Raw genomic sequence first — 23,487 nt, 5'->3', positions numbered from 1 at the left:
ACAGATTTCAGTATAAGGCAGAATATATGATATCCGCTCAAGAAATCTTCCAGTATACACATCTCGACAAGTGGTTCCATCATTTATCCAGTCTCAAGACAAAAATCCGTGAGGGCCATTCTCCTTTGTCCAAAGGGTAACTTCTCCTTTGTCCTCCGTTCCTGCTCCCTTCCCATCACAACTAGTCCTACAATAAGTTCTCACAGCTTTTTTGTCATCCTTAAATGTATGCTGATTCTTACCACTTTTCATTGCTTCTCTCACTATCGCACTAGGCTACATGATCTTTAGTTCTCACCTGATAACTGCAATAGCCTTCTTGCTGCCCTATATTTTTTCTCTTTTTAGAGTGATCACCGACATTAATCTCTTCCATACCTACTTTACTGCTGCTATATTGACCTCCTTACTGCCATCCAAGGTTTTGCTTTCCCTCCTCTGCCTACAATGCCCTTCCTCTGGATGTATCCAGGGCACTCTCCCCACCTTCATTCAGGTCTCTTCTCCAACACCATCTCCTCAGACACTCCCTTATCATATGATCTAAAGTGGCAGACACCCCCTCATCATTCTTCTCTCTCTTATTCCCATTTATTTTCCTCACAACTTTTTTCTCTAGATAACATTTGTGTTGGTTACCTGCCTTCTACAGACTATAGTTTTATGAGGGCAGGAACTTTTCTCGTCTACTATATCCTTAGCCTCCAAAACAGTGGAGGCACATAGTAGATATCTGATGAATATTGAAGAAAGAATGAATGAAAGAATCTCAGTTCACAACACAAATAGGAAGCTTAGCTTGCACAGCTAGAGACTCTGGAGTTAACAGGTAATTAATGGCTTTTGTAAAAGAGTATCTTTCTGACTTTTATTTTCATGTTAATGAATTATTTAAGTATATCTGTGTATGTCAGTGCCTTTAAACTGTGGCCAGGCAGTTTAACTGTATTACAGACTTTTTTACTATACAGGGGAAAACAGGATAATATATTGTTTGGAACTTGTAGACTTTTTTAGCAGCTATAATAAGATATAATTGAGATACATAAAATTGTATCAAAACCAATCAGATTATATACTTCCAACAGACGCAATTTTTAGTATGTACCTGTGAAACCCCTATCACTCTGCTTTCACTTAGATTATGGTTCAAATCTTGGCTCTAAAATTTAGCAGCAGAGTGAATTTTGGCAAGGTATTGAACTCCAATCGTTTATTTATCTGAAAACTGGAGGCAAGATTAGTATTTTTCCTACAAGATTATTGAAATGAATAAATGAGATAACATGGATAGTGCCTTGTAAATAATAAGCATATGATAGCTTATGGTACTTTTTTGGCTAAGTAAGAATCCCATCCCCCAGCCATGGGATTCTCCAGGCAGGAATACTGGAGTGGGTTGCCATTTCCTTCTCCAGGGGATCTTCCCGACCCAGGGATCGAACCTGGGTCTCCCGCATTGCGGGCAGACGCTTTAACCTCTGAGCCACCAGGGAAGCCCAAGTAAGTAACACCTAAAAGCTATCTAAAATATTTTTATTTTATAGTGCTTTTTAAAATAGAATAAAAAACTTAAATTCCTCTTTGGGCCAGGCAAACAATTAAATATTTTCAGAACCAGGATTGGTGGATTTATGAGGACAATTGGAAATGGAATGATATAAAAACATTCAAATTTAAAATCTACCCCCACTCCCCATTCCCACCAAGAAAAAAAAAAAAAAAACGCAAGAAGGAAAAGGAATTGTGTTGGCCCTACAAAACAAATCTGCAGGTTGTGTTCAGCCTATAGGACACAAGTTTGTGATCCCTAGCACTGTGAAATCAGAGAAGGGGTTTTAGTGTGAAATTTACTTTATTCAGTAAATATTTTACAAATGACTGGTTCCATTGAAGAGACAGTATTGGAGAGGAGGCAAACAGAAAAGTAGCGGGACCAGTTAGGAAACTGTTTAAACACTCTACATTTGTTGGTTTAGAATATATTGATAGCAGAGATGAAGAGAAATGAACATATTTGAGATGCATGCTGGAGGTAGAATAGACATTGCTTTTTTGTGTGTCCATATACAGAAACTGAATTGTCCTTAAAAATTTTTTTAAGTCATTAAAAAAAGTAGTGAGCTATTAGGCTTCTTTCCTTCAGACTTCAATTCCTTGATTCTTCTAATATAATTTTTATATGACTTTACTATCTAAAATTAACTGGATCTCCTTATGCTTGCTTACTAGAGGAAGTGAGCACACAGCCAACTGGGCTGGACCTCACTAAGTTTCAGTTTCCTGTTCTCTGCTTCTCCAAAGCCTCAAGGTTGCTGGGAAAGTTTTTGCTCTCACTTTGTGCCTGCCTAGCTGTCAGACAGAGCAGCTACCCTCAGCTTCAGCCCTTGAAGAGATCCTCCAAACAGGTAAATGGCCTTCCACTTTTTCTAGCCTCTTGCAAACGGTAGTCTTTTTTTTTTTTTTTTTTTAATTAAAAAAGAAATCATTTAGAATAAAAAACTAGCTAATGACTTTTATTGCTATTTATTCACCCTCTGTTTACATATTTCATTTGTAATGCAAAGTAAATTAAGAAGCATTAATGCAAATGTTTTTGGCAGTGCAAAAATTTCAATATTTAATGGAAAATGTATTTGATTTTCCACCAGATTGAGAAGTATGGAAGTGGCAACTCGTTTGACATGGATGCAAGAAAAAAAGCTGCAAAATTACTTTGGAGAAAAGCAGTTTAGCCTTCTCTATAAGGCCAGTGTCCATGGATTTTCTACTGATAGGTTGCTTCAGATATGCTCTAATCAAGGACCTACTCTAACAGTGATTTACAGTGAAGATCAGATTGTTGGGGCATATATGCAAAAGGACTATGGGGAAGGAAACTATTTAATCGCTGTTTTTGTCTTTCAAGAGACTACAATTACAGAATGCAAAGTAGGACCATTTAAACTACCTATGTTGTTTGATAAAAACGTTGATGGAAATCTTGAAGTCAGTATACATCTAAAGGAAAAAACAATGTATTTTAATAAAAAAGCAATGGAAAAACTTGGACTATCTCAAATTTATATTTCCTTCCAAGACTGTGAAGTTTTTCGATGTGAAGGTAAGTTTAACCAGATAACCCTTCACATATGGAGGATTCTAGCTGACCCATTCCTGTAAGGACCAATAATTTTTTATATTTGTTCTTATCTTCAGGAAGCCCAGGCTGAAAACTGGCCCAAATTGTTTTCTACAACACAAACATGGTCAGAAATTGCGTATGCAGAGTTCTCTGGAGTGTGGGGAAGGGGTAGGGAGGAGGAGATAATGTGGAAGGAAGTGAGAGAGAGAGCGAACAGAAAGCAAACTTGAAGACTGTGAGACTGTTAGAAAGAAACCAGAGCTTGAACTTCTCTTGGTTGGTAGTCAATGCTTTCTGCTGCAATTTCGTATTATATCCATCATATCAAAAGAACAAAGTTAGTTTGCCCATTGTTTTACTAAAGACATAAATTGTTTCTTGTATTTGCTGTTACAACCAATGCTCCTGTATTATCTGTATGCATATAAGTACACAAAAAAACTTCTTTATGGTAATGTCCTGATAGTGGAGTTGCTGTTTAAGAATTATGTGCATTTGGATAGATACCTTTGCATTTGGATAGATACCTTCCAAAAGCTTCAGTTGTCTGTGCTACCCACAAAAGCGTTGTAGAAATGCCTGTTTATGTGTCAGATACTGCCCCGGACTCTAGAATAATACTATGCTGCCTTTTAGCCTTTAGCTAGTTATATGTCAATATATCAATTTGTAATATAGAAATGGCTTCCAGGTGGATCAGTGATAAAGTATCTGCCTGTTAATACAGGGGATGAAGGAGACTTGGGTTGGATCCCTAGGTCAGGAAGATCCTCTGGAAAAGGAAATGGCAACCCACTCCAGTATTCCCATGGATAGAGAAGCCTGGCGGGCTACAGTCCATGGGGGTCACAAAGAATTTAACTTGACTGAAGTAACTTAGCACATAATTCTTAGCCAGGAACATACTGTTAAAGATATTCAAGAGAAAAATACCATCCTTGTAGCAAATATCACTAGTTTATTTCCCAGGAGACAAGACTACCAGCATATTTATAAGAAAATTAGACCTAGTTACTTTTTTTCTTTCCCTGGTAAAGAGAGTGAATGTATCCTAGGTCAGTTGTTTTAACTTCTACCTCCCTAATGATTCATCCATAGTATTATATATAGTAGTAATTTTCTCCTTTTTATTTTCCTATAATATTCATTGTAATGATTCCATCACACCATAAAAAAGATCAAGTCACTTTTGGTGACCATTTGGGTTTTCCAGTTTGGGGCTAGTACAAATAATATTGCTATAAATATTCTTGTATGTCTTTTGGTTCATGTATATATATAATTTTTTTTGAAGAATATAAGTATGAAATTGCTGGGTCATCAGGTATGTGTATATTCAGTTTCAGTAGATACTGATAAAGTTTTCCAACATTGTCATACCCATTTTCATTGCCACAAGCAGTGTATGAGACTTTCTGTCTCTCTAAAACTTTCCCCAAATCTTTTATTACTGATTTTGCAATTTGTAGCCATTCTGGCCGGAGAAGGCAATGGCACCCCACTCCAGTACTCTTGCCTGGAAAATCCCATGGACGGAGGAGCCTAGAAGGCTGCAGTCCATGGGATCGCTGAGGGTCAGACACGACTAAGCAACTTCACTTTCACTTTTCACTTTCATGCATTGGAGAGGGAAATAGCAACCCACTCCAGTGTTCTTGCCTGGAGAATCCCAGGGACGGGGGAGCCCGGTGGGCTGCCATCTCTGGGGTCGCACAGAGTCGGACACGACTGAAGCGACTTAGCAGCAGCAGCAGCAGCAGCAGCAGCATAAATGTTCCACACAGTATTATTCTTTTGTTATTTAGAGTTACCAGCATCACTACACCTAATCCTTTCAGTTTTAAATCCACCAGAAAAGAGTAACCCTTTCCTAGAAACAAAAGAATGCTGAGCCTGAGTCTCACTGGTTCAGTGAAGACCTAAGTCTGCCCTTGAATCCTTTACTGTGCTCTCATTGTTTATGCACAAGTACTACATTCCTTTTTGCACCAAGAAGAAAATCAATTGGATTGGAATTTCTAAGCGGCCCAACAGTTAACAGTAGGTTTTAGAGAAAATCCGGTGCCTGTGGTTTTTTTATTGTGTGTCTTTGTACATTATCCCCTTCAGATCTACTGGATTTATGGAGGAGAAGATATTTTAGAGTATTTCAAATCTTTCCCTGGCCTGTCTATGCCTCTAGGCCTTGCTTCTGATCAGAGAGGCCCCAGCTCGTATCTCTTGTGTTGGAGTGGGTCACACACTATTGCTAAATAATTTGGTGAGAAAAGATATTGCAGTGCCCACCAGCTCTGAACTCCAGAGTCCAGAGTCCAGCTCTGGACTCTTCAAATGAAATACATTAAGGAGATTTCCTGTAGTTTTCTACTTGCTTTTCACCGTACTGTACTGTTCCCGCAGAAAGGCAATTTTTGTATTTTTTTCTAGTGATTTCATTGACATTCATTCAGTTTCAATTATTCAACAACCTGTAATATTCATTATTCTTTGATTATTTCTCTAGATTTATTGGACAAAAGGAAGATGAGTGGACTTACTGAGTAAGTCAATGTTTTAACTTTCTATTATTCTGTTCATTATCTGAGACTTATTCTGCTATCCTTTCCTCCTGTAAGTCTCTTTAGTAATGTCCAACTCTTTGCGACCCTATGGACTGTAGCCCACCAGCCTCCTCTGTCCGTGGGATTCTCCAGGCAAGAATACTGGAGTGAATTGACCATGCCCTCCTCCAGAGGATCTTCCTGATTCAGGGGTTGAACCTGTGTCTCTTATATCTCTTGCATTGGCAGGTGGGTTCTTTACCACTAGCACCACCTGGAAAACCCTATTCTACTATACAGTCTGTCAATAAAATTGGTAGTGTAAATTATAGCATATAATTTGTGCGTCATGAAGAACAAACTGTATCTATAATCATAAAATATTTCATAATTTCAATGTTAAAGCAAAAAGATCACTGAGTGGATGAAAGGCATTTCTAATGTTTTTATATACTTAAAGGGAAATTATTATTTGCCTGAATGTCTATATTTTTGCTAAAATTCTTAGAGCTACAGTTTTAACTATTTCAGGGCAGAGGTGGTTGGCAGGGTGGGAATACTTATGATGAACTTCAAGAACATGTTAGAAACCATCTACTTCTATAAACTTCAAAAGTCACATATTGTGTTGTGGTTTTTGAAGTCTATTATTGATAATTTATCTTCTTGTTTAGCATAATTGATGTTTATTCCAAGATTTATATATACTTAAGTCCAAAAGTCTTTATGTTTGATTGGTTTTAGTTAAAACTGTTATTTTTACTTGTAGGATTTGAGATAAGATAGTTTCACGTCTTCTTATACAAGTTGCTAGTTAGAAATAAATAATAACGTATAAGAAGAAAAGAGACTGAATTCTAGGAAAATTTATGGTAGAGTCTTAGTCAACTGTTAAACTTGTTTTATCTAAACAGGCTCAAGGAGAGCTTATTGTGTGCTATCAGAAATTACATACCATATGGAGGCCTGGTTCACAAAGTTCGCATTCTGCTTCTGGGTCCAGTTGGAGCTGGGAAATCTAGCTTTTTCAACTCAGTGAGGTCTATTTTCCGAGGCCATGTAACGAACCAGGCTTTGGTGGGTTCTGATCCAACTGGGACATCTGAAAAGGTGAGTCCATGCTAGATCACTCAGCCTTTGCTTTTTTGTTCAAGTTAACTAGATTTAAAATGTCTTTTGCTGATCAATTTCATTACACATAGCATTCATTTCAATTTACAGTTTTTTTTTTTTTTTTTTAAATGTGCTCTTAAAGCTGCTTTTTTCCCTTTGCAGTACAGAACATATTTCATTAAGGATGGGAAGGATAACAACACTCTGCCATTTATTCTGTGTGACACAATGGGGCTGAGTGAGAAAGAAGGCCTGGACATGGATGACATACCCTATATCTTAGAAGGCCATTTTCCTGACAAATACCAGGTATGATTTAGCTAATTATTGAGAATGTATAATTGATACTTAAAATGTTTATTTTTGCCCACAGTTGACAATATCAGACTCTAGTGCATTGGGATTTACTGTATTAAACTATACTTGTTCATGATCCTTTTCTGCTTTTTGATATTTTATTTTATAAAGAATTAAAACATCTGAGGGGCTTCCCAGATGGCGCTAATGGTAAAGAACTAGTCTGCTAATGCAGGAAACTCAACAGACCTGGGTTCTATCCCTGGGTCGGGAAGATTCATTGGAGAAGGGCATGGCAACCCACTCCAGTATTCTTGCCTGGAGAATCCCACGGACAGAGGATACAGTACATATGGTCACGAAGAGTCAGACACAACTGAAGTGACTTAGCACACAAAGCATCCAAAGGATTCTTCTGTCATAGCTGTTATAACAATGAATGCTATTTATGTTCACTTGCTTTTGGTTATGTGAAACAGAAACCTAACTACATCAATATACTCACATGGGTGATTTTTCTTATGTAGCAGGAAGTCTGAAGGTAGGCAGTTTTGGGACAGTGTAGCAGGTTATTAATTTCAAGAGTCCTTCTGACTTTTGTTTCTGAGATCCCTCAGAATAAGGCATAATGTTTGCCCTCCCAACCCCACATTCATATGTTGAAGGCTTAATCCATATTGTGCTGAGGTTTGAGGGTAGAGAATTTTGGAGGTGATTAGATCATGACAGTGAAGCCCTCATAAATGCAATTAGTATCCTTGTAAGAAAGGACACAAGAGATGACCTCTCTAGAAGCCATATGAGGACACAGCAAGAAGGTGGCTCTCACCACACACCAAATCTACTAGCATTTTGATCTTGGATTTCCTAGCTTCCAGAACTATGGGAAATAAAAGTTTTTCTCTCTAACCTGTGACAGCAGGCCAGGATGACTAAGACATGTGGTTTTAATCTTTGTGTTCTCAAGATGATCATGCTAAGCACTGTCAATATTCCAGGCAAGAAAAAGGAAAAGATTAAAGAGAAGAACTACTTCAGTCAGCCTTTAAAAAAAAAAGTTCCCATTCCTTTTTATAAACATTTAGATAATTAAGTTAATTATCAATTCATCTTGTTCCAAATGAATAGTCAAATGTGCCAACATCTTTCATTGAATGTCTTTGCATATTTTTCATTCTAAATATATGTATTAATTTTTATTCCATAGTTTGTCCTATTAATATATATTTAAATTCCATTGTGATATCATTTTTGTTATATTGTCTAATTGTTTTAATTTCCATGGCAATAAATTGTGTCTTGATAACTCACTGGATACATCATTCATTATTCATTTCTCACAGGTTTTTGACTATTTCATACATACAATTTTTCAGATGAACTTGTTTGTACTTTATTTGGTTGTTTCTGTGTTTGATTTGTTGGTGCTTTGATTGGGATGAAATGAAAATTTTATATTACATGTTGATATACATCTATGCACATCCAGTATTTTTATCCAGAAACAGAAAATACTTTATTTTTAAATTCATGCAAGATTCTTTCATTCTTTAGTGTCAAGTTATCTTATAGAGGTAGCTAAGTTTATTTTAAAATATCCTTTAAAAGAAATATTTGTTATAGAGAACGTTAAACCTATGTAAAAGTGGATAAAACTATTTAACAAATTTTCATTTACATAGCTTCAACAATTTTTTATTTATATCCAATCTTGATTCATCTATGTCTATCCACATTCTTCTCTCCTGTATTATTTGGAAGAAAATATGAGACGTCATAACATTTCACCCATAAATGAATATGCTTTTAAATATATGTTGCTGTTGTTGTTCATTTGATAAGTTGTGTCTGATGCTCTGGGACCTCATGGACTGCAACACGCCAGGCTTCCTTGTCCTTCACTATCCCCTGGAGTTTGCTCAAACTCATGTCTATCGAGTCAGTGATGCCATCCAACCATCTCATCCTCTGTTGTCCCCATCTCCTCCTGCCCTCAATCTTTCCTAGCATCAGAATCTTTTCCAATGAATCAGTTCTTTGCATCAGGTAGCCAAAGTATTGAAGCTTCAGCTTCAACATTGGTCCTTCCATATAAATATTCAGGGTTTACTTCCTTTAGCATTGACTGGTTTGCTCTCCTTGCAGTCCAAGGCACTCTTGGAAGTCTTCTCCAGCACCACAAATTGAAAGCATCAATTCTTCAGCACTCCCCCTTCTTTATCGTCCAACTCTTACATGCATACATGACTACTGGAAAAACCATGGCTTTGACTATATGAGTGTCAAAAAAAGTAATGTTTTTCCTTTTTAATATGCTGTCTAGGTTTGTCATAGTTTTCCTTATAAGGAGCAATTGTCTTTTAATTTCATGGCTGCAGTCACTGTCCACAGTGATCTGGAGCCAAAGGAAAAAAAAACATGTAACTGCTTCTATTTTCGCCCCCCTTCTGTTTGTTATGAAGTGATGGGACCGAATGCCATGATCTTAGTTTTTGAATGTTGAGTTTTAAGCCAGCTTTTTCACTCTCCTCTTTCATCCTCAAGAGGCTCTTTAGTTCCTCTTTACTTTCTGCCGTTAGAGCGTTGTCATCTGCATATCTGAGGTTGTTGATATTTCTCCTGGCAATCTTGATTCCATCTTTGTGATTCATCTAGTGTGGCATTTGCATAATGTACTCAGCATAGACGTTAAATAAGCAGGGTGATAATATACACCCTTTATGTTCTTGTTTCCCAATTTTGAACCAGCTCGTTGTTCAATGTCTGACATGCATACAGGTTACTCAGGAGACAGGTAAGGTGGTCTGGTATTCCCATCTCTTTAAGAATTTTCCACAGTTTGTTGTGATCCACACAGTCAAAGGCTTTAGCATAATCAGTGACACAGAAGTAGATATTTTTCTGGAATTCCCTTTCTTTCTCTATGATTTAACGAATGTTGGCAATTTGATCCCTGGTTCCTCTGCCTTTTCTAATCTAGCTTGTGTATCTGGTTCACCTACTGCTGAAGCCTAGCTTGAAGGATTTTGAGCATTACCTTGCTAGCATGTGAAATAAGTGCAACTGTACAGGAATCTGAATGTTCTTTGGCATTGCCTTTCTTTGGAATTGGAACGAAAACTGACCTTTTCCAGTCCTGTGGCCACTGCTGAGTTTTCCAAATTTGCTGACATATTGAATGTTGCACTTTAACAGCATCATCTTTTAGGATTTGAAATAACAGCTGGAATTCCATCACCTCCACTAGCTTTGTCCATAGTAATGTTCCCTAAGGCCTACTTGACTGCACATTCCAAGATGTCTGACTGTAGGTGAGTGACCACACTGTCGTGATTATCTGGGTCATTAAGACCTTTTTGGTATAGTTCTTCTGTGAACTCTTCCCACATCTTCTTAATCTCTTCTGCTTCTGTTAGGTACTACCATTTCTGTCCTTTATCACATCCATCCTTGCATGAATTGTTCCCTTGATCACTCCAATGTTCTCAAAGAGATCTCTAGTCTTCCTGGTGGCTCAGATGGTAAAGAATCTGCCTGCAATGCAGGAGACCCAGGTTTGATCTCTGGGTGAGAAAGACCTCCTGGAGGAGGGAATGGCTACTCTTCCCAGTATTCTTGCCTAGAGAATTCCATGCACAGAGGAGCCTAGCAGGCTACAGTCCATGGGGTTCCCAAGAGTTGGACATGACTGAGAGACTAATACTTTCACTTTTATTTGAATATATATATATTTTAAATTTATTATTAAAATATGTATTTAATTTATATTTAACATGTCAAATGTTTTATATATGTATGTATATATACATATATATATATACACTCATGGCACATATGTGTCTTTTGTTAAATATAGCCATTATAGGCTTATCACATCTAAAAGTTATACTTGTTCTTAATTTGCAAACTATTACCCATTTCTCTTTATCATGCATCTTTTTTTGACAATTTGTTAGAAACATTATTCAAATAAATCTCTCCAGCCTCTTTTAGTCTGTATGTTCTGCCTCTATATCTTCTGGTATTCTTCTTCGAAATTAATTTTTTAAGAAATCTAGTTGTTTGTTCTCTAGACTAACCTATAGTCTGAACTTTGCTGTTTGTTTCAATTGATGTGGGTTTCCAAAACCATGGGAAAAATTCCAAAACCATGCCTGGGGCATGTTTAAATTCAGCCTGTACTTCATAGGTGGTGTTGTGTTCTTTCATGAAGAGGCACACAACTTTGGGTTTTCTCATTTTTATAATATAAGGTAGTCATTGGTGTTCAATGTCTAGATCCTTTACTGCAGTGTTCTGTCACTACTTCATTTCACATATGAAAAAGAAGCTTCCCCTCTTCTATTACTAGATTATTTAGTGGTAGAGCTTGTATAGGAAAGGTAGAAATGTATGCTGCATTTTTTCTCTTTTTCACAAACTTTTGAAACAATAAGTTAATTCTTTGTATCTGCCAACAATTACCATTTATTATTTTATTATCCATATGAACTCATGAATTGAATATACTTGATATGCCTCTATTTACTATGTTTTTCTCCATTTTGATGCCAAATGTACCATTTTTGACAAGTGGAGACCTCTACATTTTGGATACTGAGTGGTTTTTTTTTTTTTGATAGAAACCTTAAAAATCTTCTATATTTCTTATTTATGATATACTAGATATTCAAGCCACATTGTACATATTTCCAGTTCTAGATTTTAAAACAATGATTTCTCTAAGGAGTCTTTGCTTGGGTCATTAGAACTGTTGATTGCTTCTTAGTTGGCCACTGGTTCTTGCCCTTTTCTGTAGACAGGGCTAAGATACACACACATACATATATAATATATGTGCTTATGATAAAATATAGTATGAATTTATGAAGAAACTTTCCATTCAAACTCAGGGCTAGAGAATTTTTACTTAATCTCTTCTATCTTACATAATCCTAAAGGAAATTAACTCTGAATATTCATAGGGAGGGCTGATACTGAAGCTGAAGTGCTAAAACTTTGACCATCTAATGTGAAGGGCCTATTCATTGGAAAAGACTCTGATACTGGGAAAGATTGAGGGTAGGAGGAGAAGGGGGCTTGACAGAGGATGAGATGGTTGGATGGCATCGTTGACTCAATGGACATGAGTTTGAGCAAACTCAGGTAGATAGTGAAGGACAAGAAAGCCTGGTGTGCTGCAGTCCGTGGGGTTGCAAAGAGTCGTATATGACTTAGCCACTGAACAACAATCTTACATTTGTATCTCATTTTTCCCAAGCAGAGAATCCCTATTCTCAAGTGCATCAGAGGTGGCAGAATATCATGTCACCACTCATTTGCTTTATTGCACATAATATTCACTGTGGTCTCAGAGCAAAATTCCTATTACTACTATGAACAATCTAATCATGATCATATTTAATACCAACATAATATAAGCACTATCAAGCTGGAAACAATTTATTCTTTTAGCAGGTTTTTATATTCAATTTAGGAAATATGTAGCAGAAATATACAAATGACTATGCTTTCGAGTCAAATTATTTATCTCTGTGTGGTTATGATCACACTGGATATAAAAGCTTATTTGTTTAAAGTTAAGGATAGCTTTTAAAATTTAGTTTTATATTTATGTTTGTCATCTATACAAGGTCAAATCTAGAAAAGGTGTACTCAAAGAATCCATCTTTTCTCTGAATACATTCGTCCTCTTTTCTTATAAGTACTCATATAAAAATTTATAGTTTATTTGTGGTTTCTCCTTTCTTAGAGAGGTGATAGAATACTATATGTCACTGATGAATCAGATTTTTGCCACTACAAATAGTCCGGAAGTTAATAGCCTTGTATATAGATTACTTTGTATTTTGCCAATATATATATGGGACAGATTCCCAGCATAGGAATTGCTAGTTCAAGAGTAAACACATCCTATTTTGAATCACTTTCCTGCTTGTATTCTGCTGATACCAGATTTCTTTCTGAATGCTTTCACTTCCACCTTTATCCACATTGCTTCTACTATCTCGAATGCTTTCTACCATCTTCTTATTCCCTTTATCAGACTAACTCTCCCCCAACATTTTAGCTTTCCGAGCATATGACCCTTCCTCATAGAAGCTTTACCTGATCATGTGAAAGGACAGCTATCTAATTGCATAACAACTGTCTTCTCTACCAGATTGTTAGCCCTTTAATGTTAGAGACATGCCTGTTTTGTTCAGTTTCAGTCACTTGAACTGTGCTTGGTGCAGAGTGTGTGCTTATAAATACTCATTGAATTAATATGTTGCTTTATGTTTACTTGACAGTTTAATTCCTTGAAACTAAGGCCAAAAGGCATTGGTAACCATACAGGCTGCCCATTGCTGAAGGACAGAATTCATTGTGTGGCATTTGTGTTCAGTGCCAACTCTGTTGGACAGCTCTCCCATGAGATGGTGGAAAAGATCAAAAGAATTCGAAGGGAGTTGATTAAGTCTGGTGAGTCTCTTTCCACTTTACTTCTAAGGGAAATGATTATATTGTTGGGTGGTTTGGGGACAGAATGAAGAACTTAAGAAATTGCATATGTGAACTTGTGTGTGCTAAGTCGCTTCAGTTGTGTCTGACTCCTTGAGAGTCTATGGACTGTAGCCCACTAGGTTCCTCTTTTCATGGGATTCTCCAGGCAAGAATACTGGAGTGGGTTGTCATTCCCTCCCCTAGGGGATCTTCTCAACCCAGGGGTTGAACCCACGTCTCTTATGTCTCCTTCATTGGCAGGCAGGTTCTTTACTACTAGCACCACCTGGGAAGCCCTCATAGGTGAATATTCCCCTGGCTAATCAGTGTGATTCAATCAAATTAATCCCTCACAAACTGAGTGACTTTGTGCCTCAATTTTCTGATCTATAAAATTGTAGTATAATCATAGAGCCTACCTCAGAGATTTATTACAAAGATTAAACAAATCAATATAGATGAAGACATTACTATAATCCTCACTGCCTGCTACCTTGGCATTCTAGCATGTGTTTATTTACCAAGAATCCTAAATTCCCCCTTGTTTCTTAAAGGATTAGAAAGTGGAAAAGAACATTTCAGTAAGAGAGAGATGTAGGAAAGTAAGATGTTGAATAGGGAGAGGTAGCATCAAAGCTTTGGAGAAGGTAAATAGGATTAGGGAATTAGGGTGCCTTAATAGTTTTTCTAGGCTCTGTTATTCATTCTGTTTGCAGATGAGGCAATTTGTCACAACTTTGATTAAGTTAGAAGCAGGAATGATTGATTTACTTGTTCACTGAAATTTAAAAGCTTTCAAGGGTGGTGTGCAGGGAGGTGATTGCTAAAATCCCATCTTCTTCTTGAGGCTTCTTTCCCCCCATCTTGTGTGTTAGAGTTCTTTTGATTTTCTCTAATCTCCATAAAAACACAAATGTTTGGATAGGATGTAGAATCAATCAATAATGCTATAGCACACATTTTAGTTACCTCTTCCAAGAGGTGGTTTCTTTTGAAGTCTTGTCTTTTCCCATAGGAGGCAATGAAGGATATTTCCTCTGTTAGACGAATTTCAAGTATGAATGAGTAGTTAAGGGGGCCTTTTTTTGTGGGGGATTCAGAACCTTCTCAAGTCTCTGAAATTGCTCCATAGATAGCATATTGCATAATTGATAGCTGATTAAATGAAAAATATTGGTGTTGTCTTTAATAATGAAAATAATATGGATCTTTTTGGCATAGATGTGGTCCATGTGGTGTTGCTCACGCATGTGGATACCTTGGATCTGATTACAAAAGGTGACCTCATAGACGTATACAAATGTGTGCCTGTGAAACTTCAGGTAATGGGTGATGCAATTTGCAAACACATTTTCTGGGGTATTATGTCACTCTAATCACATATTACTGTGTATAAAAATAAAAACAAACACCTACTGAGTTTAAGAAGAATTAAAACAATTGCTTAAGATAACTCAGGCTCATTTTCCAATTTTTAAAAATTAAATATATATTTATCTTTACACTGACACAGATATTTCCATTCACTACAATTTAATTCAGTTAGGTTCTATTCAACTTATATAAATTATCTTGATGATCAAGCAAATATGATAGTCTCCAATCAAATACACAGATAATAAAAATAATTTCCCTGCACTAAAAAGCATATAATTTTGTAGGAAGAGGTAAAGAGACTGGGGGAGGTGGTAGGATAAGAAGAAAGTGACAAAAGGATATGATGTGATTGAGTGTGATAAACAGAAATGATTAAAAATAAAATGTTTTGAAAGTTTAGAGAAGGGAAATTAGTGCATTAAAAGGGAGGGGGATGATTTCATTACTGGGGTGGTACTGAGGAGGAGCATTTCAAGAAGTGAAGGGAACAAAAGGGGAAAAACTGAGGCCCTGGATAAGTCAATGCATCAATAAGGGAAAAGGTAGTGTGTATGGGAAGCATGGTACTGTTTAGTTTAGGGGAGGGCTGAATCCTTGGAGTGCTAGAGAGAGGAAGTTACATTTGCATGAGATGATTCTATTTATTAGGTGCATTATATGGAATTACAGCAATGTTTTTGAAAGAGCAATGGTATGACCAAAGTTAAGCCAATAAACATCTGCCACCCATGTGCAGAATAGATTGGAGTCGAGGGAACCTGGAGGTGGGAACCATAGTTGGGAGGAAATAAAGATGGTTAATATTTGTTGAGCACTGCTGCTGCTTGGAGGCTTCAGTCATGTCTGACTCTGCGACCCCATGGACTGTAGACTGCTAGGCTCTTCTGTCCATAGGGATTCTCCAGGCAAGAATACTGGAGTTGGTTGTCATGCCCTTCAGGGGATCTTCCTGACCCAGGGATCGAATCCAGGTCTCCTGCATTATAGACAGATTCTTTACCACTGAGCCAACAGGGAAGCCCATTGAGCACTAAATATGTGATGTATTTTCTTATTCAATACTTTATAACAACTTTATGAGATGGGCACTGTCATGACCACATTTGATAGATAAGGAAACAGAAGCACACAGAGTAAAGCAATTGCTAGTTTACTGATGGTGCTAGGAGGTGACAGAGTCCTATTTTGAACCTAGGAAGTGTGGTTCCACAAATAAACTAGGCTAAGCCTGAATTAAGCATAACATTAAATTAGTCTAGTAAAACCGACTTATCCCGAGAATAACCTTTAAAAGGAAACTGAAAGGGAACTTCCCTGGTGCTACAGTGGATTAGAATCCACCTGCCAATGCAGGGAAAACATGTTTGATCCCTGGTCCAGGAAGATTCCACACGTCCTGGAGCAACCAACGCCATGTGCCGCAACTCCTAAGCCTGAGTGCTGTGACTACTGGAGCCTGCGCCCTCTAGAGCCCACACACTGCAACTGCTGAGCCCGCGTGCTGCAACTACTGAAGCTCGCGTGCTTAGTGCCTTGCTCTCCAACAAGATAAGCCATTGCAATGAAAAGGCTGCACATTTCAACTAGAGGGTAACCTCCACTCGCTACAACTAGAGAAAGTCTGTGCAAAGCAGCAAAGACCTAGCACAGCCAAAAATAAATAAAAATTGAAAAGAAATTTAAAAAGGAAATGATAGAGTTTAATATAAGGTGTTAAAATGCTTGAATTTCAGTGTAGTTTGTATGAAACTATTAGGTACCTTTCACTTCTAATTCATATTGAATCTATTATGTGTATTCTAAATGAAAATTAGCAATGATATTAGAACTTGACTTGTGAAGTTCTTGAAGAAACACTTTTATGGGGCCAGATCTCTGTCTCTACATTCTCCAACAGCAAAAGCATTGCCAAGTTCTTACTTTATGTTAGTACTTTCATAATTTATATTGACATAAAATTGTATTTTGCACTGTTTTAAGATTTCTGGGCTTTACATTCTCTATTGCAGCTAGAGGCAGTTCACAGAAAACTTGGATTCGCTCTTTCTGACATCTTTGTGGTTAGTAATTATACCTCAGAGTGGGAACTGGAGCCTGTCATAGATGTCCTTATCCTCTCTGCACTGAAAGAGATGCTGCGGGCTGCAGATGACTTCTTAGAGAATTTTCCTCTTGAGAAAACAGGTAGATGTGTTTGATGGTGTAAAAGCTTAAGGTGTCCACTATGTGGCTACTTCCAGTTTGGGTGTATACTGGACCTACCCTACTTCTTCCCCTTCTTGTCTTGTTTTAAAATGAAAATTTGAAATGATTCACCTCTGTCTTAACAGACCAAGCAGTATCCTTTTTCTCTTTTGTCAAAGTGGGCGTTGCTGCTTGGGACTCAAAAAGGGATTGACTCAGCACTGTTTCTGATCAGATGTGATCTTTGATTATTGGTCCTTCATTGGAGCTTTATACTTATGCCTGTTTTTTGACTTGACTTTTCAATGGCTTTCCCTCATCAGAGCCTGTCTTAAGGCAGTGTAATCAGTTCTGGGTAGAGGTGGGTGCTTTTCCTGTTTATGACTTCAGATTTTAGTATTATGTGTATTTCCTATTATCAACCTGTGTATAGTACATGCTGCACTGTTCCAATCAAAGATAAGGCAGGAGTGTTAGCCTAAACTCAAATCTTATTTCAGTTTGTGAGAAATCAGAGTATCATATTATCTCTGGCTCTCTCCCTTGCAAACTCCTGGGAAACTCTCACATGTTTGCGGTTCTGACTTTGCCATCCTGGTTTTCCCATTCCTTCTCTTCCTTATGGGGTATGCACTCCCAAAGTCAGGGTTGGCTTAGACCTGCTGTAGCCCAGTGTTTCTTCTTCCTACTGGTTGCTTTTTCCTGCTGCTGCTAAGTCACTTCAGTCCTGTATGACTCTGTGCAACCCTATAGACGGCAGCCCACCAGGCTCCTCCGTCCCTGGGATTCTCCAGGCAAGAATACTGGATTGGGTTGCCATTTCCTTCTCCAATGCATGAAAGTGAAAAGTGAAAGTGAAGTCGATCAGTTGTGTTCAACTCCTAGCGACCCCATGGACTGTAGCCTACCAGGCTCCTCCCTCCATGGGATTTTCCAGGCAAGAGTACTGGAGTGGGTTGCCATTACCTTCTCCGTGGTTTCCCCTGGATAACCCATTAAGAGTATGTTGTTTTCCTTTACTCAGAGATCAGAAGAAAGAAATAATCAAATGTGAATAAAGAAAATAAGTGAGCATGTTGCATATTAAAGCTTTTAATTTCATCATAGAAGAGTGAAAAGTGTGAAATGAGAAAACATGGGAAAAAAGGAAGCAGTTGAACCTGAGGGGGATATTTTATTTAAATCTAGAATGAAATTACACATACAAAATCATAATACCTATAAAGAGGAGCAGCACAATTTAAGTCATTAATTGTATAAAAGACTAATAATTTCTTTAAAAATTATGTTCTGTATCTGTGAAAAATTAAAGTTTCTTCTTGTAAAACTGAAGTCTAACTTGAGTGTGTGCATACGTGTGTATATGTGGTATGTGTGTGTGATTTTGGAAAAGATTATTCTAATATGACTTGTCAACATCTTCTGACCTTCAGCCGTATTGTCTTAATTTTTGCCTTCTTATGTTATTTCTAAAGTGCTTGATTCTCTTTGGGTCCCTGTTAATGTTGTATTCTTTAACCTAAAGCCATTTTTGTTTGAATATCTGAACACTTCTTCAAAGATGTAGCAAATTAATATTACATAGAGATTTCAGTTCATGTAGCAATGAAAATTAAAGAGCTATAACTATATACAGTAGTATTGATAAATATTAAAAGTATACTATTGACCAAAAGGAGAAAGATATGAATGAATCTATACATGATGAATAGATTTATATAAATCTCACAGAAGTGCTAAGTAAAACAAAGGGAATGATAATCTTAAAAATGATGGTCATAAAAATGAAGATGGTGATTTTATTTCAAGTGGAGAGGGGCTCTATGTAATATACTGTAATTTATTATCTGTTCTATTAATACTATTCATAGGCCTGGGGATTATCTCCAATTTGGGACTGTTATGAATAATGCTACTATAAAGATTCTTATACACATCTTTTGAGGCACATATAAAAATTGTCCCTAAGATGTATAACTGAAAAATTTCTAGCTCATTGGGTCTGTCTACATATCTTCAACTTTATTGGAAACAATCCAAGTGTCTATTGACAGGTGAATAAGTAAAAATATGTGGTATATCCATGCAATGGAATACTACTCAGCAATAAAAAGAAGGAAATATTTTTACAGGCAAGTGTAGGAGACAGGAAGAATAAAAAAAAAAGCAGGCCCCAGCAAGGGCCGCAAAATAAATTTGTAATTATTGATAAACTGGATGCTATAAGGCATGAGACTCTTGGAACAAGTCCGGAGGGAACAGTTCATCATCTTGAAAACAAGATATGATCCTGCGACCCCAGACTGTTTCTCAACTGGCGTCTCAGAGTCCCATGTTTTACGTATCTGATGGAAAATCTAAAGATAAAATATCAGTCTTAGTTACTGATTTGTTATTGGTTACTGTTTCTTAATTACTCAAGGGTTAATGATCATTTTCTTCTTTGGCCCTGAAGGCCACAAGAGTTATAGCTTAACTCCCCGCATATTCTTCCCTTCACGGCTGAAGGCATAATAAAGCTGGCTTGGATTCAGTTTCAGCACCTTCACCTTGGAGCAGTGTTGATCCCCCGATCCTCGCTTTTCTCTGAATTCTTGTGTCTTGTTTCTCATTCTCTCCCCATGTCGCGCTTTCAGAAACCCTGCTTGTCGAGCTGGTCTCGACAGGCAAAAACATACACAAATCAGGTAGACTATTTTATTTCTTTACCTCCCAAGGTGGAGGGGTGCCGAGGTCCAGCCCCGGCTGATTCAGGGAGTTCAAAGGGAGACGGCATCGACGATTAATTTAAATATTCATCAAAGATATAAAGAGTAATAGAATAAGGATAGCTCAGTAGGAAAATTCAGCGGAGAAAAGAGGCTGAGTAGCTTGGTTTACGCGGAAAATCAATACAACCTGTGACATCAGGTTAGCTCTGACCACGGAGGCTGCAGGCGCCCTCTCGAATAGCGGAAGGTGCCCCACCTTAGGCACCTTCTTGAGTGGGTTTTAGAAGCCCAGGCAAATAAATGGTCATAGAGGACCTCTGCACTCCAGATGGAGACTCAGGCAGAAATTGAGAAAAAGAATGACACGGGGAGACCAAGCTTCGGTGAGCAAGGCCCGTAGCTTTATTTTCAACAGGGGCTTTTATACCCTAAGTTGCTCATAGAGGATAATAGGGGATGTGAAATCATGCAAAGTCAGCAGTCTTTGATACTTATCGAAACCAGGGTTTCTTTCCTGCAAATTTATCGTATACAAATGGTTTAGGTGATTTACATCATCTTCTGGCCAGAAGGCCTATTAACATTTTATGACTCTTGACAAAGGTTTGTCAACCGTAAGACTTATTTTCTCTAAGGGTAATTATTTGAAGGTTTGGTGCCATCCTCCAAAGGTGTTAGATAAAGTTGCATTCCTATAGGGCAGAGGTGCAGTGGGTTTACAACAAAGGAAAGAATTTATTACCTTAAGGGTCTAAAGTTGCTAACACCAAGGCCACTACTTATTTTTTCTACATACCAACTATATTAATTAATACACATTTAAGGATACAATACAGGGGATGTGGAAACTTGGCAGCAAGCATTGGCTCATCAATGAAATCTTTTACTAGTTTTATTCTGACAGTTTCTAACTCTCTGAGAGGCTGTAAGCTATTTAAATATCTTAAGCTTCCCGTGCCTCTCACGGTGCCTCTCACGGCTGGGAGACTGTAAACAATTGTATGCATAGCTGTAGGGTAAACTTGTCAGGCGAGTTAGAGAGCTATCTGAGGGGTTTGGATTTAAATACTCCTAATACCCAGGAACTTTATTAACTGGAGCTGTAAGTTAACTCTTTATCAGAGAGAGTGAGATGGTGGTGGGGGACAGCCCCCAGTAAAGTCAGAGGTGAGAGCACAAGGCAGTAAAGTAGGCAGACTCTGGTTTTTGGGCGTAGATGCTCGAGAATATCCAGGGGGACTCCTGAGGCTCGATCCCGCCTTTGTGAATGCCGAGCCTCCTTCTCATGACCTTTGCCACGGGCGGAGCTCCTCACGCCGGCTCCAGCAGAGGGGGTTTGTGAAGAGTAAGTAGCCACCTGGTGCTTCTGCAGGAGCTAAAAGTGTCCTTTGTTTCGATCAGAATGGTGGTGAAATGGACATTTGCTTTAATAACATTTTTAAGTTGAATATTTGTATTTTATTGTACTTTCCTGCCTGTATTGTATATTCCATACTAACAGAAAAAAATTAATATCATAGAAAACTTTTGGAATTATGCAGAACTGGGTCTAAATCCCTTTTATGCTACATAATTTGCAATCTTTTAAAAAATCTTTAATTTCCCATCTTACATAGATATGTCTTAAACTCTAAATTAGATAATATATGTAACTAAATCATTAGATAATATATATAATTAGATAATATATACATATAAATAATTAGATAATATATGTAACTATATTAATATGTATGATGTATAATATGTATAATATATATATGTAATTAATAACATACGTGAATTAGGTGATATTTGTAACTACATTAATCATTAGTGTAGGCACTTAGAAACATAAACCCAGATACTGAAGGACATTGCTAGTCTTATATTACAACAAACCAATAATCAACTATCAATCTCTCTATTGTAAATTTAATTTTATTGTAGTTGAAAATAAACATAAGATTTGGACTTGGTAACTCATAAAAAATGAAAGAGACAAAATTGAATTCAGTTTTTTTTTTCTTTCTTTTTGTTTGTTTGTTTGATATGCAGTTTAAAGAAGGTACACCTTTAGCTTTAGGAGCATACGACGTCTCGGATTCAAAATCTGAAATAGTCAACGGAAACAAACTAAATGTTGGGTCATTTCTGCCCCCTAGTGGTCAATGCTCTAAATGGAGAAGATGCTGCTGCTGCTGCTGCTGCTGCTAAGTCGCTTCAGTCCTGTGTGACCCCATAGACGGCAGCCCACCACGTGGTGAAGGTCAAATTTGGAAGCTCAAATAAAAACTAAGGCTTGTTGAAATGGAAGATGATTTTCTCCTGGTGTTGAATATATGACAGCATTTGGAAATGCTGAGTTCTGTGCTAGAATATTTTTATTCCTGGCGTTATATCAGACATTATTCATGTATGTTTGCAAACTAAGGTATTATTAACATATCCTATTTTAGCATGTTTAAATAGAAATTTGAATGTTAATGCTCAAGGCCTATGGTGATCAATAAACACATAAAATGGGAACTTTTGTCTTTTGCTTTAAAACAATGTTATTCCCAATGACATTACTTTTGGATAATGAGGTTCGAACCCACTTACACATGAGTTAATTTGTGCAGGCAAATTACATTCATGTAGAACAGAAGAAACATTATGCTTCAAGAGTCATGTTCCTTCAATGTGAATTTATATTTGATTTAGTATTATTCTATAGGAAAAAAGAGTCTGCAAATTAGTTACTATAGCACATTGCTCCAAAAACATGACGATGTGCCCTGGTTCCCTACCAATGCTTCTTTCAGAGATTTATGATGAATTCCTTTGCCTACACAGCATTATGTCCAAACTTCTTAGGATATTTTTCCTAATCTGGACATTCTTGATCTCAAACACTAAAACAAGTGCTCCACTGAGTGACTTCCTCTTCCTAACTGTTTTATGCATTGTCCCATCTCCATGCGATTATTTATACTTTGGGGAAGTTATTTAATTTCTATGTCCCTTGTTTTCTCATCTGGCAAATGGGAATAATTATAGTACCTACCTCAGAGAATTGTTTTGAGGATTAAATAAAAGTATACTTAAAATACTTTTTGAAGTGTCAGAAACACAGTAGACAGTAAATGTTGTTGCTGTTGTTGTTTAGTTGCTAAGTCATGTCCAACTCTTTCGTGACCCCAGGAACTGTAGCCTGCTAGGTTCCTCCATCCATGGGATTTCCCAGGCAAGAATACTGGAGTGGGGGTGCCATTTCCTTCTCCAGAGGATCTTCCAGATGCAAGGATTGAGCCCATGTCTCCTGCATTGGCAGGCAGATTCTTCACCACTGAGCCACTAGGGAAGCTGAGGCAGTAAACAAATGCCTATTGCTATTCATGTTTCCCTTCTGTAGTATTTCATCTTGTATACCTCTCTACCACCTGCCAATCAGGAATTGATTTCTCTGTCATTTGCATTCTGCTGACTCTTTGTAGACACTGTTCAGGCATTATCACACTATATGTTATTTAGCTACATGGTCATGTATGGGCACACTGCTTTTTGTGGTCAGTTCACTTAGTATAGTTTCTGTGAATAATAGATGGTCAGTAATGTTTGAAGGAATTAAATGAAGTGACTAGAAAACATGTGAAGACTTATGTGGATGTGAACCTGATTCCTGAAAAAGTAG

The 23,487-nt window shown here is 37.4% G+C and overlaps 1 protein-coding gene across 2 annotated transcripts; it reads left to right on the top strand.

Moving 5' to 3' along the window:
• Positions 1-2,274: 2,274 nt before the first annotated feature.
• On the top strand, positions 2,275-22,333 carry IFI44 (interferon induced protein 44). 2 transcript variants are annotated; one of them, XM_070367804.1, is made up of 9 exons: positions 2,275-2,408; positions 2,652-3,103; positions 5,628-5,664; positions 6,579-6,774; positions 6,940-7,086; positions 13,368-13,539; positions 14,782-14,882; positions 16,947-17,121; positions 21,977-22,333. In XM_070367804.1, the coding sequence occupies exons 2-9, from the start codon at positions 2,662-2,664 to the stop codon at positions 22,054-22,056; spliced, it is 1,350 nt and encodes a 449-aa protein (XP_070223905.1). In that variant the 5' UTR covers positions 2,275-2,408; positions 2,652-2,661; the 3' UTR covers positions 22,057-22,333. The 2 variants fall into 2 exon arrangements, with proteins under 2 accessions (XP_070223905.1, XP_005906712.3); XM_005906650.3 differs by having other exon boundaries at positions 21,870-22,333.
• Positions 22,334-23,487: the final 1,154 nt, after the last annotated feature.

This window comes from Bos mutus, chromosome 3, assembly GCF_027580195.1.
Source record: "Bos mutus isolate GX-2022 chromosome 3, NWIPB_WYAK_1.1, whole genome shotgun sequence".
Taxonomy (NCBI): Eukaryota; Metazoa; Chordata; class Mammalia; order Artiodactyla; family Bovidae; genus Bos; species Bos mutus.
The sequence above is the reverse complement of the archived record's forward strand: the minus strand, read 5'-3'. Positions and strand labels throughout refer to the sequence as shown.

Coding starts and splice junctions, on each gene's coding strand:
- IFI44 (XM_070367804.1), top strand. CDS start 2,662: ATGGAAGTGGCAACTCGTTTGACATGGATGCAAGAAAAAAAGCTGCAA. Junction 6,775..6,939: donor CAACTGGGACATCTGAAAAG/GTGAGTCCATGC, acceptor TTCCCTTTGCAG/TACAGAACATATTTCATTAA. Junction 14,883..16,946: donor GTGTGCCTGTGAAACTTCAG/GTAATGGGTGAT, acceptor TCTCTATTGCAG/CTAGAGGCAGTTCACAGAAA.